General features: G+C 59.5%; 1 protein-coding gene across 1 annotated transcript in view; it reads right to left on the bottom strand.

The window, feature by feature from the left end:
• Positions 1-1129: 1129 nt before the first annotated feature.
• The window catches only part of TNRC6C (trinucleotide repeat containing adaptor 6C), a 63820-nt gene continuing 52060 nt past the window's right edge, over positions 1130-12889 (bottom strand). The window contains exons 11-22 of the mRNA XM_084907402.1: positions 12096-12245; positions 11074-11217; positions 9997-10116; positions 9345-9428; positions 8922-9153; positions 8262-8429; positions 7310-7501; positions 6835-6978; positions 5854-6048; positions 5189-5259; positions 4638-4777; positions 1130-2052 (exon numbers count right to left, since the gene is read on the bottom strand). Coding sequence (XP_084763528.1) covers positions 1695-2052; positions 4638-4777; positions 5189-5259; positions 5854-6048; positions 6835-6978; positions 7310-7501; positions 8262-8429; positions 8922-9153; positions 9345-9428; positions 9997-10116; positions 11074-11217; positions 12096-12245 — 1998 coding nt within the window. The 3' untranslated portion in view covers positions 1130-1694. The remainder of the gene's footprint in view (positions 2053-4637; positions 4778-5188; positions 5260-5853; positions 6049-6834; positions 6979-7309; positions 7502-8261; positions 8430-8921; positions 9154-9344; positions 9429-9996; positions 10117-11073; positions 11218-12095; positions 12246-12889) is intronic.

Genomic DNA, 12889 nt, shown 5'->3' on the forward strand with positions numbered 1-12889 from the left:
ATTGATCATTTTTAAACATAAAGCGGTTTAATATATAAAGCACTCTTCAAACACCTATGTCTTCGGAGTCCATTATTTGGTAAATATGTAACTGCTACACATTAGAGATTAAGTATTTTTCTTCTTTGAGTTTTTTTTTTCCTCTTTTTTCTTTTTTTTCGTATTTTTTTGTTTTTTATAACATCTTCAGTGCTAGGAGTTGGGTTACAAAATACATGGAACGGTGTGGAGCTGCCCCTCGGAACCCTGGCTTCCTGAGAGCGCTTCCGCATGTGCAAGACAGTGGCCGCAGCGCCCGGCCGGACGCGAGTCCGCGGCGATGCGGAGGGAGGACACTGCCGACCCCAGAGCTCTGAGCAGCGCGTCCGCATCGGAAAATAGGCGTCTGACGACGGAAGTCTTTTTTTTTTTGTCTTTTTTTTTTATATTCCTTTTTAAAATTTTTTTACGTTAAAGTCTGAAGGAGAAAAGGTCTGTAAACAGGCGGGAGCCCTGCGCGGGCCCCTCCGAAGCAGTCGCCACTGTCCAAGTGCTGTCTCCGCTCCTGCGGGAACCCCCGACGAGGACCCGTGGCCGCAGTCCCCACGTTCTCTCGGCAACGCTCTCTTCCCCATGGAAATGGTGCAATACTCTGGCAATAACTCTCGCATTATTCGTCCACGACAAGAAGCTGCTAAAGGTAGGTATACATATTATTTCTCCAGAGATACACACGGTAACTTCAAACGCGGTAACAGAGTCCTTGAGTAAACATTTACACGTGAATTGTCGCCGGCCCTGTCCCACGAGTTCTCTTTAACGTGTAGGATGAGCTGAGGACAGGCGGGGACACTCAGTGCAAAGTTAGAAGCTAATAACGAACGTTTGACCAATGCGCCAACAAAAAGCATATACTGAATAAAAGGGAGACCCACAGTGAAGTCCCTCTCGGGGCGCGGGCACAGGGCGTGCGCACACCCCGTGCACACGATGCTGGTTCCGCCGCGCCGGCTGTGCCCGGGCCCTGGCGGCTCCGGAGCTGTGCCCGCCGCCGGCCTGGCTGTGGGTCGGACTGAGAGTGTTCACGTTGCGTATTGGCCTGCTGGATTCAAGTATTTGCATGTTTGATATGTCTTTTTTTTTTTTTTTTCAACTTTTAAAAAATATTTTTTGGGATAAAAAAAATGACATGAAAAAGTAATGAAACAAGGGTAATGTGCATAGGCGGATCCGTGCGGACAGAGGACTTCGCAGACCGGCCTCCCGCCCGGCTCGCCGTGGCCGCCGGAGGCCGCTCGCCCGTGAACGCCAGCCCCCTGATTACGGGGTCCGCCTCTGGTAATGTGCATAATCGTCACAGGCTCTTAAATAGGCTTTCTCGTCTCCCCCCTCCCGCCCCCTCGATAAAATAACCCTTTCCAGCCCACAGTCTGAAAAGTGCCCTTCATGATAGAACTATTCTAAGCAGCTTTTATACTTAAAAAATCAAAATGACAACACACCGCACAAACAAAGACAACACGAAATAAAAGCTATGAGAACATCCTGTCGTTAGCGTGTGACGCTGGCGGCCCGCACTGTCTCGGGAACAGTTCGCAAGGGCCGCAGGTTCGCTTCAGTACGGACAGAGGTACGTGGAAGGGCGCGGGCTGGAGGCCAGCGGCCGCCCGGCTGGAGGCCCGCTCTCCTGGCCTGACGCGGGGCCGGCTCTCGGCCTAGATGGACTCCCCGCTCAGGAGGTCGCCGGGGAGCAGCGTGTTCAGCGGGGTGGGGCTCCCGATCACCCTGCCGTCGTCGCCGCTGGGCGGGCCCCACAGGCTGCTGGAGTACTGGGGCACCCCGCCCCACAGCAGGTCGCTGCTGCCCTTGCTGGCCAGGCACGGGGCGTTCCAGTGGCCGGCGTCGCTGCGCACCAGGCCGTGGCTGCCCGAGGCCCCGAGCCGCGCCTGGCTGGTCCCGCTGCTGGACTGCCAGCTGGAGGTGGGCGGCAGCGCCTGGCCCTGTGCCAGGAAGCGGTTCACTTCCTCTTCGCCGGCAAACTCGGCCAGGATGGTAGTGTTTCCCAGCACACACCTGGAGAGAGAACAGCACAGCTGAGACCTGGTGTTCTGCAAAGATAAACAAAACCTACAAACCTTTCCAAAGCGCAAGGACTCCAATAAATACAACCAGACATGAAAGAGGAGACATTACAGCTGACACCACAGAAATGTACCGGATCTGAGAGACGACCGTGGACACGGTATGCCAACTAACTGATAACTAGAAGAAATGGATACATCTGAGAAACACACGGCCTACCGGGACTAAATCGTGAGGGAACAGGCCCCTGAGCAGACCAGTAACAAGCACTGGTGCTGAGGGGCCCAGGACCACAGCGTCCCACCGGTGAATTCAGAGAATGAATGCCCATCCCCTTCAGCTCTTCCCGAACTGAAGAGGAGGCGATGTTCCCAAACTCATTTATGAGGCCAGTATTGTCCTGATGCCAAAGGCAGACTGACCCCAGAAGAAAACTACCCGGTTACTGGACATACACGCAGAAATCCTTCCAGTTTAGCACACCACCCCAGCAGCACATGACAATGAGAGGGTCAAACCCCATGGCCAGTGCGACTCACCCCTGGGATGATGCAAGGATGGTTCAACAGCTGCAAGTCAACAGATGGACAGACACCTCACGACAGAGTGAAAGGTCAAGGTCAGACTAAGGTCAAGGCTAAGTCTCTAAGACGATTTAGAAACAGCATTTGACAAAACACACCCTTCTTTCATGATGAGCGTCCTCAACACCAAACAGGGTACAGACGGACATAACAAAGGCCCCAGGACACTCAACCAGGAGAGGTTAAACTTTCCTCTAAGATCAGGAACAGACAGGGTGCCCACTCTCACCACTTCTATTCAACACAGTCCTGGAAGTCTTAGAGCATTCAGGCAAGAGAAAGAAAGAAAAGGCATCCAAGTTGGAAAGGATGAAGAAAGACTATCATTGTTTGCAGATGACATGACCTTATACATAGGAAATCCTAAAGACTCAACCAAAAGTCTGCTGGAACTAACCAATGAATTTATTAAAGTTGTAGGATATAAAAACAACAAACAGAAAACAGTTTCATTTCTATATCCTAACAATGAAATTCTGATAAATAAAAATAAACAAACGAACAAATAAACAAAAACTCACTCCATTTACAATAGCTAAAAACAATAAAAACATTTAGGAATAAATTTAACCAAGGAAGTACTATATCTGTACAATGAAAACTACAAGACTTGCCGAAGCAGGTTTGGCTCAGTGGTAGAGCGTCGGTCTGTGGACTGAAAGGTCCCAGGTTCGATTCCGGTGGGGGCCATGTGCATTGGTTGCGGGCACATCCCCGGTGGGGGGTGTGCAGGAGGCAGCTGGCTGATGTTTCTCTCTCATCGACGTTTTTAGCTCTCTATCCCTCTTCCTTCCTCTCTGTTAAAAATCAATAAAATATATTATAAAAAAAAAGAAAAGAAAAGAAAAAGAAAACTACAAGACTTAGATGAATAAAATTGAAGAAGATACAAATGGAAAGATATCCCATGTTCATGGATCGGAAGAATTAAAATAGTTAAAATGTCTATACAATCCAAAGCCATCTATGGATTCAATGAGACCCCCATCAAAATACCAATGGTATTCTGCACAGAGATGGTAAAAACAATCCTAAAATTTGTATGGAACTACAAAAGACGCTGATAGCCAAAACAACACAAATAAAGAAAAACCAATCTGGAGGCATCACATCTCCTGATTCAAACCACACTCCAAAACTCTAGTAACGAAAACAGTATGCTGCTGTCATAGCAACAGACAGACCAATGCAACAGAATACAAGCCCAGAAACAGACCCCATGTATACAGTCAACTGACATTTGACAAGGTACCAAGGAGTCTCTTCAGGAAGTGGTGCTGGGAAAACTGGATAACCACATGTAGGAAAATGAAACTGGACCTTTAGTTCAGATCACCCATAAAATTAACTGAGTGAAAGGCTTAAAAATAAGACATGAAGCCAAAACTCCTCCAAGAAAACACCTTGACATTGATCTTGGCAATGGATTTTTTTGGATGTGACAACCAAAACACTAGCAACAAAGGCAAAAATCAAAAGTTGGACGAGTAAACCTAAGAGCTTCTCACAGTGAAGGAAGCCAGCAGGACAGGGAGAAGACAGCCCTGGAGCGAGGAGAACTTGCTAGCCAGCTGGTGAGGGAGCTCCCGGGGCTGCACACCCTCCTGGGGCCTTTTCCCCGTGGAGGGCATGGCCCAACAGCTCAGAGAGGGGACACGGACACATCACAAGACACCTGTTCAGGGCGAATTGTCTCCTCCACGCATCTGCCCAAGACCGAGCCTCAATCCCGGGGGTGTCCCTGTGTTTGGGAAGGGTCCCTGGAGGACAGCTGAGGTGGAAAGAGGCATCAGGGTGGCCCTAGCCCGCTGTGGCTGTGTCTTCCTCAGAGGAGGTGGTTCGGACACAGGCACCTCAGACAACCCTGTGAGGACAGGGAGAGCAGCCTGGGAGGGAACAGCCCTGCCGATGCCGTGACCCGACTTCCGGCCTCCAGAACCACGAGCCCACCAGCGCCTGTGCCTGCGCGGCCGGGGCGCGGGTGGGACGTACATGTGCAGGGACTTCTGCGCCTTGGCGGCCTCCTCCTTGGAGCTGTACCGGACCACGGCGTTGCCCTGGGTCAGGTTCAGGTGGAATGTGATGAGCGGCCCGTGCTGCAGGCACAGCGTCCGGAGGGTGGAGCCGTCGATCTGAGGGGGAAGCAGAGGGACGGTAACGCGCTCTGGGGCTCTCCCACCACTTTCCCGAGGAGACGTGCGTGCAGTCCGGCGCAGAGTGCCGGGAACATGGCTCTCTTCACGGGGCCTCTGCCTCCCCTTTGGTGTGCCCTCTGCTGCCCGGGCCTTCCGGTTGTTGGACGGCAACAAGCAGAGCGCACCCGCAGGCCCACGGCTCCCGGAAGCCTGTGGCCCGGAAGCCACCACCCTCGTGGGGAACAGTGACCAGTGAGGGCGAGCTTACAGAGCAGAGAGTGGACACTTCCAGGACCACGCTCTCAGGCTCCTGGCCTGTCCAGTCCTTGCTGCCCACGTCCCCCCGGGCCCTGAGGGAGGGCGCCCAGCGCCAAGACTGTGCCACGGGTCATCGAGCCCCCACAGTACCTGGGGCGTGAGGTTGCGAAGAACGAGCCAGCTGCTGGTCCTGCCTGAGGTGTCGGTGCTCCAAGCAGAGCCTGCAGACCGGGAGAACTGTCAGCTCCCTGTGCGGCGGCCCCTCCGCCCCGACCGCTGCTCACCCCGAGGACGGAGCACCAGCGCCGCTGCTGACACCACCCACAGCGCAGGCCCACGGCGCTCCGGCACCTGCTGCTCACCGGGCGGCACAGGCTGCCCGGGAGGGCAGACAGCCTGCCTCATGCCGGCCCTCCCGCGCCCTCCTTTCCCGCTCTCCTGCCCGGCCGGTGGAGAGGGCGCCTGCGGGAGCCACGGCGCTGTGGCTCGGAGGGTCTCACACGGGCCTGTGTGGCCGGAAAGCGGGGACGCCAGGGCAGTGATGGAGGGGCAGCACGTGTCAGGGTGGAACTGAGACCCTGAGCTGGTTGACAGACATGTCCGGGCCCTGTGTGGCCCTGGATGTGCGTGACTCCAGGGCCATGCTGACAACACTGGGCCCAGACAATGTCTGCAGAGTCACGGGCACCTTGACCCCTGTAAGCCCTCTCAGGTCCGGGGGGGGTGGGGGTCCCGGGTCCTCAGAGGAGCTGCAGGCTGTCCCCCGGAGGTGAGCAGAGCAGGCGGGAGCCCCTGGAGCGGGAACCCATGCGTACCCGAGGAGTAGGAGCTGGTCCAGCCGAGGGGGCTGGCTCCCCAGGTGGAGGAAGGCTTGGGATTGGTCAGCCCCGGGGGTGGCCTGGTGGGTGCAGTCGTGTTTCTGGGCACCTTCCACAGCTCGTGGGACAGGGAGGCCTGCGTGTGGGAGGCGGGGCCGGAGGACCACGTCGACTTCATGTCGGACAGTTTACCTGGAAGGACAGCAGGACGGCACGTGAGAGAGGTCAGTGCGCGCAGAGACCCGCAAAGGGCTCTGGCGCCGAGGAACACCCACGCCACCCTGCCCTGCTCCCGCCACGTCCACTGGACGCGGTGCCTCTGACCAGCGTCTGAGACTTAAGCCGCAGCCAAATGTGACAAACACAAGCCCGCCGTCGAGAAAGCAGCGTTCTTGTAGCTGATGCTCAGCTAACCCACGGACACTATCTGCTGGGCACACACGTGACAGAGGCCAGAGCCCCACTGCAGACATCTTCCAGGGCTCCCTGTGCCGGCCCCGCCCAGGGCCCCGCCGAGCCCGCCCTCGTGTCTCATGTGGAACCTGGTGGAGGACACATGCTTTAAGGCTCTGCCCTCCGCTGCCCTGAAGTCCACACGGATGTTCCGTCCTCACAGCCTGCCCTCCGCCTTCCACTGGAGCCGAGTCCGACAGGCATGCCCGCCCCTGGCATCCGGGCTCCCCAGGAAGAGGCCGGGGCGGGGTCAGGCTTTACCTGACGTTCTGGGGGGACAGCTAGGCTGGGAGGAAGGAGTAAAGGGGCGGTGGCTCATTTTCATTTAAAAAGATTTCAGGTGGCGATCTCGTCACTGGCCAGCTTAGTGGTGACACTGACTCTATACCAGCGCTCCCAGCACACACAGTGCAGTGCAATGCGATCCAGCCAACACCAGCTCCGGCGCCTGGTCTCACTGAGCAGACCTGACTGCTCTCCCGCCACCACGCCCCTCAGAGCCCACACCGCCGGCACAGGCCTCACCGCCGCTCTTGAGGAGGTAGCGGTTGACGTCCTGGATGGTGGTGTTGATGGTCGGCCCGGTGGGGACGCTTCCAGGCGTGACGTCAGGATCGTTCTCGGGGTCTATGTTCTGAAGTCCTTTCCACGGAACTCCAGGGTGGAACTCTGGGAAGGTTCGAGCAAAACGAAGGTCAAAACGCGAGGATTAGGCGCCTCCGCATGCTGCGGGCATTTGTGGGAGTTCGAATAGTTCGCTGACTAAACCAAGGGGACAGCTTCAGACTTTCAGTAACTTGTCAATCCCCCTGAGCAGGCGGGAAGCCTTGTTGGCTGGCTCAGCGGGGAGCTAGCCCCACGCTGGCTGCTGGAACTCCTCTCACCGAACTGAGAGGCCCCCGCCCCGCACTCCACACCCCCGCCCCCCACGCTGACGTGGCCCGGGCTTCCAGGGACAGCCGAGGCCGCGGGCCAGTGCAGGCCTGTCTGCCGCTCCTACCGGGGGGCCAGTTGATGCTGGAGCCGTTGGAGATTTTATCGCTGTCGGGTTTGGCACGTGACCAGCTCTGGGGGACAGCCACTGGAGGACTGGCGGGTGACTCGCTGCTCTGGATCAGATCGTACCGGCCGTAGGAGTCGTCCATGGGGGACTTGGCTGGCGGCCCGATGCTCAGACCTCCAGGGATAGCACCTGCGGCCCAGCGGACAGTGTGAGGGGGACCCCGGCCCCGCCCGGCCCGCCCGGCCCGCTCCTGTCCTCCCGGGGTGCGAGCTGCAGGGCGGGACTTCGTCCTGGAGGAGACTCTTCAGGATCTGCACCCGTGTCTGGCTGGACAGCCTGATAAAATACACCCGAACCCCAGAGGCTGGCCTGCAAGCCTCTCAGGGACCACGTCTGCGTCTGTCCTCGCTCCCTCCAGGTGCTGCCCTCACTGCAGGACAAACTGACTGTGAGCTCAGCCCCAAGCGCGCACACACCGCCTTGCGCGGCCCTCGGCTCTCGTGCCCGGGAAAGCGCCCGGAGAGCACGTGACGCTCTTCCTGGAGGTCAGCCATCGTACGGCATCTTCCTTTTCTCTGCGGATGTTTCCACCAAGAGGGCAGCCTGTGCCCTCTCACATCTTCTCTGCCGTTTCTGCTTCCGGGAGACTTAGAGCTAAAGGAAAGCTGACTAGTGTGCCCCGCCTGTGGTTATCAGCACGCTTGCCTCTTGCCCCTTCCTCAGCCTGCATTTCCTACTGCTTTCTCACTTCACTGGAGGCAGCGCTGTGGAATAGACGTGACAAGAGCACGCAGGCTGGCACCTTGTGGGGCGGCCCTGGGGTTTCCAGCTCCTTCCAGGGTGGCAGCTAAGATCTGGGGCTGGAGGTGTCAAGGAGTCTGACCCTGACTGCGGGCGTGGCGCTCTGCGAGGGCAGCGGGCTTCTATCGCTCTCAGCACCGAGGCCTACCGTGCTTGCCGGGGTTCTGGTCCAGAGGAGAAGCAGCACCGGGAACGTTATCCATCGGGTTGGGGTGTGTCCACTGAGGGAGGCGCGACTGGGACGGAGACGGGTCCTTCACCGCCAGACCGCCCGTCATGTCCATGCTGCTGACGCTCATGGGGGGGTTCAGTCCAGCTGAGGAGGAGAACGCTGTGAGAGCCCGCTTCCTCCGGCTCCCAGACCGAGGCCGAGAGGACAGGCCGGCACTAGGATGTGACGCCAGGGCATCCTAGGACCATGATGGAACCGAATCTGTTCTGAAAACAACTCTTCTTAAAGAGGCAGCGCTGCCACCAACAGCCAACGCTTCACCAAGGACTTGCTATGCGCTGCGTGCTATCCTAGGAACGCTCCCTATCAGCTCTTAAAGAACTTTACAGATGGGGAAACTGAGGCAGGCAAAGAGCTGCCAAGGAAGCTGTGCAAGTGAGTGGTGCGCCTGTCGGTAGTGGAGGAGGGACTTCCTGCACAGAGGCCGCCGGCTTTCGTGGTGCCGCCTTCAGAGGTTTCACCCGGAAGGATTTACAGAGCGCCGCTCCCTCAGAGGCAGGAAGCCGAGGCCGCTCTCAGCTGCCAAACGGTGTGTCCCCGAGACCCCTCCGTGGTGCCCCAGGCCCGGAGACTCACCGAGAGGGTAAGGAGCAAAGGTGTTGGGCGAAGACTGCTGCTCTTTGGTCTGCAGGTCGGGCAGGCCGGGGGCCTGGGGGTGCGGGGGGAAGCTGTCCACGGCCGGTTTGCCTGCAGAGGGGTGCAGAGACAGGTGCGGCGGGGGCGGCGGGGGCTTCACGAGCAGGGCCTGGGCCAGCTGGCGCTGCTGCTGCTGGATCTGCTGCTGCAGGTTAGTGATTGTACGCGCGACCTGGCGACGGACACGCCCGTTAGGAGGGCGGTGATGTCCGGCACCCGGGTCAGCCTCCTCCCAAATCTAGGGGACCCCAAGCTGGGGCAGGGAGCGTTATGGGAGAAACCCAGCGATAACAGAGCAGCCCGTCCATCAGCACCCCCGGGAGCAGGGGGAGAGCGTAGGGACCCTGAGCCGGCGACACCCACTTGCTGCTCCTGCTGTCTCATGGGTCCGGACACGTTCCGCTGGGCCTGTAGCATCTGCTGCTGGATTTGTAAACGTTGGTACGCCTGCAACAGAGGCCAGAGCGGCGTGAGGAGCTGCCGCGGGTCCTGTGCACCGGCTACAGAGCAGAGCGGACGGCCCAGGCTCCTCCCCTCACACCTGCTACTCCCTCTGTCCCTCTAACATCAGTGAAAACACGTCCCGGCGAGGATGGAAAAAACAATGAAATTAAATCCACCGGGATTCTGAGAGAGAACCAAGTCCTGACTGCTCAAGTCCTAACAAAGCAGCTGTAACCTCCCTGTGCTTCTAGAGTCTGTGTGTTCCCCCTTAGGAGGATAGACAGTCACTGAAGTGACCTGGCGTTCTGTGCTGAGCCGGGGAGGGGTGAAAGCTCAGACCACCCATGCTGGAGGTCAGGGAGGTGCTGTGCCCAGGAAGGGCCCGAGGGGACACTCGTACACCACCCGTAAGGAACGCCTTCCTCATTCTCTTTACGGAGCTGCCTCCGTGACCATCAGCATCCCACTGACTACTTAGTCAGGCCCCCCTGTGGCCCCCTGCGCTGTCACCTTCATGAGCACCAGGGGGCGCTCCCCTCGCCCCAGCGCAGGGCCGGCGGCTGTCACTCACCAGCTGCAGCTGATAGAGCTGGTTCAACATCGTCATATGCTGAGGGTTAATTGGCGAGGTTAATAGTGCAGGGTTGAGACCAATGTTTTTTGCTGCAAACTGCAAAAGCTGTGCTTGAACCTGTGCAAACACACACCGAGGCGCCGTGTTACTTTCAGAGCATTCCGTGTCCGTGCGGCTCCCAGATCCGACCCGCCCATTCAATGACGCTGGTCTCCCGAGGGACTGCCACAGCCGCCGGAACAGCCGAGGGCCCTTCACATTGGCTAACAGGCCTTTGTGAAGAGCAAGGAAGGAGGAAGGATGGGAGGGAGGGAAAAGGGAAAAGTTCCCCCTTCAGATATTCTGCCATGAACTAGCTTCCTCATCTCTCTCCTAGGAGCGGCTCTAGGTGCCTGCAGGAGTCTTCGGGCCAATGGAGGGAATGCAGACGGCGCAGGGAGGTGAGGGAGGGAGGCGGCTTCCTGCCCCACAGCACCATCCCCGCCCCGCCACGGTCTTGTCCCGGGGCGGGCAGCAGCCCCTTCTCAGTTGGCGTACTTGGGAAGTGGTGCCCCTGCTCACGGGAGCAGACACCCCTAGGTGGGCACACGTCCCTCAGCCTCCCCTCTGGCACCTGCACCTGTGACTCTACCAGCCTGACCTTGACTGCCAAGGGCGCCTCTCCACCTTAACTGCCGCCCTGACAGATGGGGGCTGGCACTGGCTGCTGCCATGCTCCCCACGGGGTGCCCTGCCACACCGAGCACGGGGGCAGGGCGGTCTTAGGCACCATGTGGGTGAGCGGCTTCTACGCCCCTGGCTGCTGCACGTGCACGAGAAGCGTGCGCACCCCCATTGATGTGGACGTGCCGTCCTCCTGAGGAACAGACCTGCTGAGGGCAGGCGGCCAGCTGACTGGCAGGAGACACTGGGAGCCGGTGTGGGCAACTGTGTGCGGGCGGGGGCGTCTGCTGCCCGCTCCCCAGCCTCCCGCCCTGCAGGCCGCAGTGGCCGTGCCGGGCAGGGCTCGCAGCATGCTGCTGGGCAGGGCCAGGGGCTCTGAGACCCGGGGTGCGGAGGCTACGCCGGGCTGACCTGAGGGGATAGAAACTGAGGCACTTGCGCACGGAAACTGGGCTGGGAGGGGTTCAGCGGCGGCCCGGGCGGCGGCTGCGGCTGCAAGGTCCTGGCTTGTGCTGCTCCGCTGCTGCCGAACACGCCCAGATTGCCGCTCGGTATCTGTGGGGAGAGGGACGGGTCAGCGCCGCCGCCGCCGCCGCCGCCTGGCGAGTGATGACTGCTTTCTTACCACAACGCAGCGCTCCCCTCCCTCCTGCGACTGAGCAGGGGCTGGGAGTGCTGTGCCCGGGTCATGGGCGGCGGGAACCAGCCCAGGGCGCAGGCCCATGTTTGCACCCAGAGGTGCCGGGTGCAGGGCCCCGAGCCGAGGCTGTCACCGCAGCAGCCGGTAACACGGCTCTGGGTGAGCTGACCACACGGAGGAGCGGGGTCACAGCGGAGGGACTACCATTCCCACAGGATGGACTGGCTGAACGGCACCGGCAGGCAGTTCCCAGGGACACTGCGCTTAGCCCGGCTGGCTGTGCAGACCCTGAGGGCCAGCAGACAGCGGGGGACGCTGCTGATACTCAGCCCGACCACAGGCGGCAGCGGCTGCTCGGCCCCTGAATGTCCCAGCGCCCCCCGAGAGTCGTCTCCATAGCGTGAGTGCGGCACCCATCGGGAGGACAGGCACCAGGGGGCACCCTCCAGACGGGACAGGGCGCAGGTCCTCCCTCCAGTGCCGGTGACAGCGATCGCCTCCCGGGCTGACCTCCGGCTCGGAGACAGGGGGTGGGAACAGAACAGCTGGCTGAGCCCGGGCGCCCAGGTCGCAGCGGAGGCTGCTCGGCTACGTGCTCCGCTGGGAGAGCAGCCAGCGAGCCCCGAGGGCTGAGCCCCCGCATCGCCGTCCCACACGGCCGCCCCGAGGCCTGGATCCCTGAAGGGACTCCTAAGGGCGCCGCCCGCTCACGCCTGAGAATGGGCACTAATAAAAGAACACAGAGCCCCAAGCGCCACAGGCAGGGGGACCAGCGCAGCCCCCGCCGCCTTACCTGTCGAGAAGAATTCAAGTTTTGCATGCCCAGCCCTGAGGCGATGCCACCCAGGGCCTGACTGGGGAGTGCACTGTTTGAAAGGGGGGGCTTCAGGCTTGGCGAAGGCAAAAATGGTGAAGTCGTGGGCTCTTCCACGAGGCCGCCGTCCTGATTGGAGAGAGAAAGGGTGAGCTGTGCGGCCCGGCACACAGCACAGGGCAGCGTCCCGGACACACGGGCGTGCGATGCAGAAAGAATGGGAGAGGAGAGGGGGCAGGGTGGAGAGCAGGGGCAGGAGGAGGGAAGAGAAGAGAGAACGGGGTTAAGGTGCCGTTTTCATGTAGACAGTTATTCACAAGCACACACATCAGAGCATCACTTCCCCGAGCCTGCGGGAGCCAGGGGCAGCGGAGACTGACCGGGAAACCCCGCAGCCATTTCCCCCCGCAGCTCCCTTCGGAGGCTGTGGCCGGCGAGCGGGCGCACTGCTCACCGCCGTTTTAGGCCGACCGCACAGCAGCCTCGGCGGTTCAACCTAGTGAGCGGCGAGTCAGACCACACAGAGCCCTGCGGATGTACGGTCATGAGGTGATGCTGTGTGTCAGACCTGTGCAAGCTAACCATCTGACATCCCAGCAGGCCTGAGCGGCACTACACAACGGAAAGGTGAGGAAGCCGCCAGGCTCCCATTAGCCAGTGAGACACAGAACGCTAAGCTAACTTGGGGTGCCAGACAGAGAACACGTCACGTGGTTTGGACAGTACGCTCCCAGAGCTGTCTGTCTGAAATCCCAGCGCCACTGGGACTGGAG

The sequence above is a fragment of the Pipistrellus hanaki genome, assembly GCF_964339955.1.
Source record: "Pipistrellus hanaki genome assembly, contig: scaffold_74, whole genome shotgun sequence".
In the NCBI taxonomy this organism is placed as follows: Eukaryota; Metazoa; Chordata; class Mammalia; order Chiroptera; family Vespertilionidae; genus Pipistrellus; species Pipistrellus hanaki.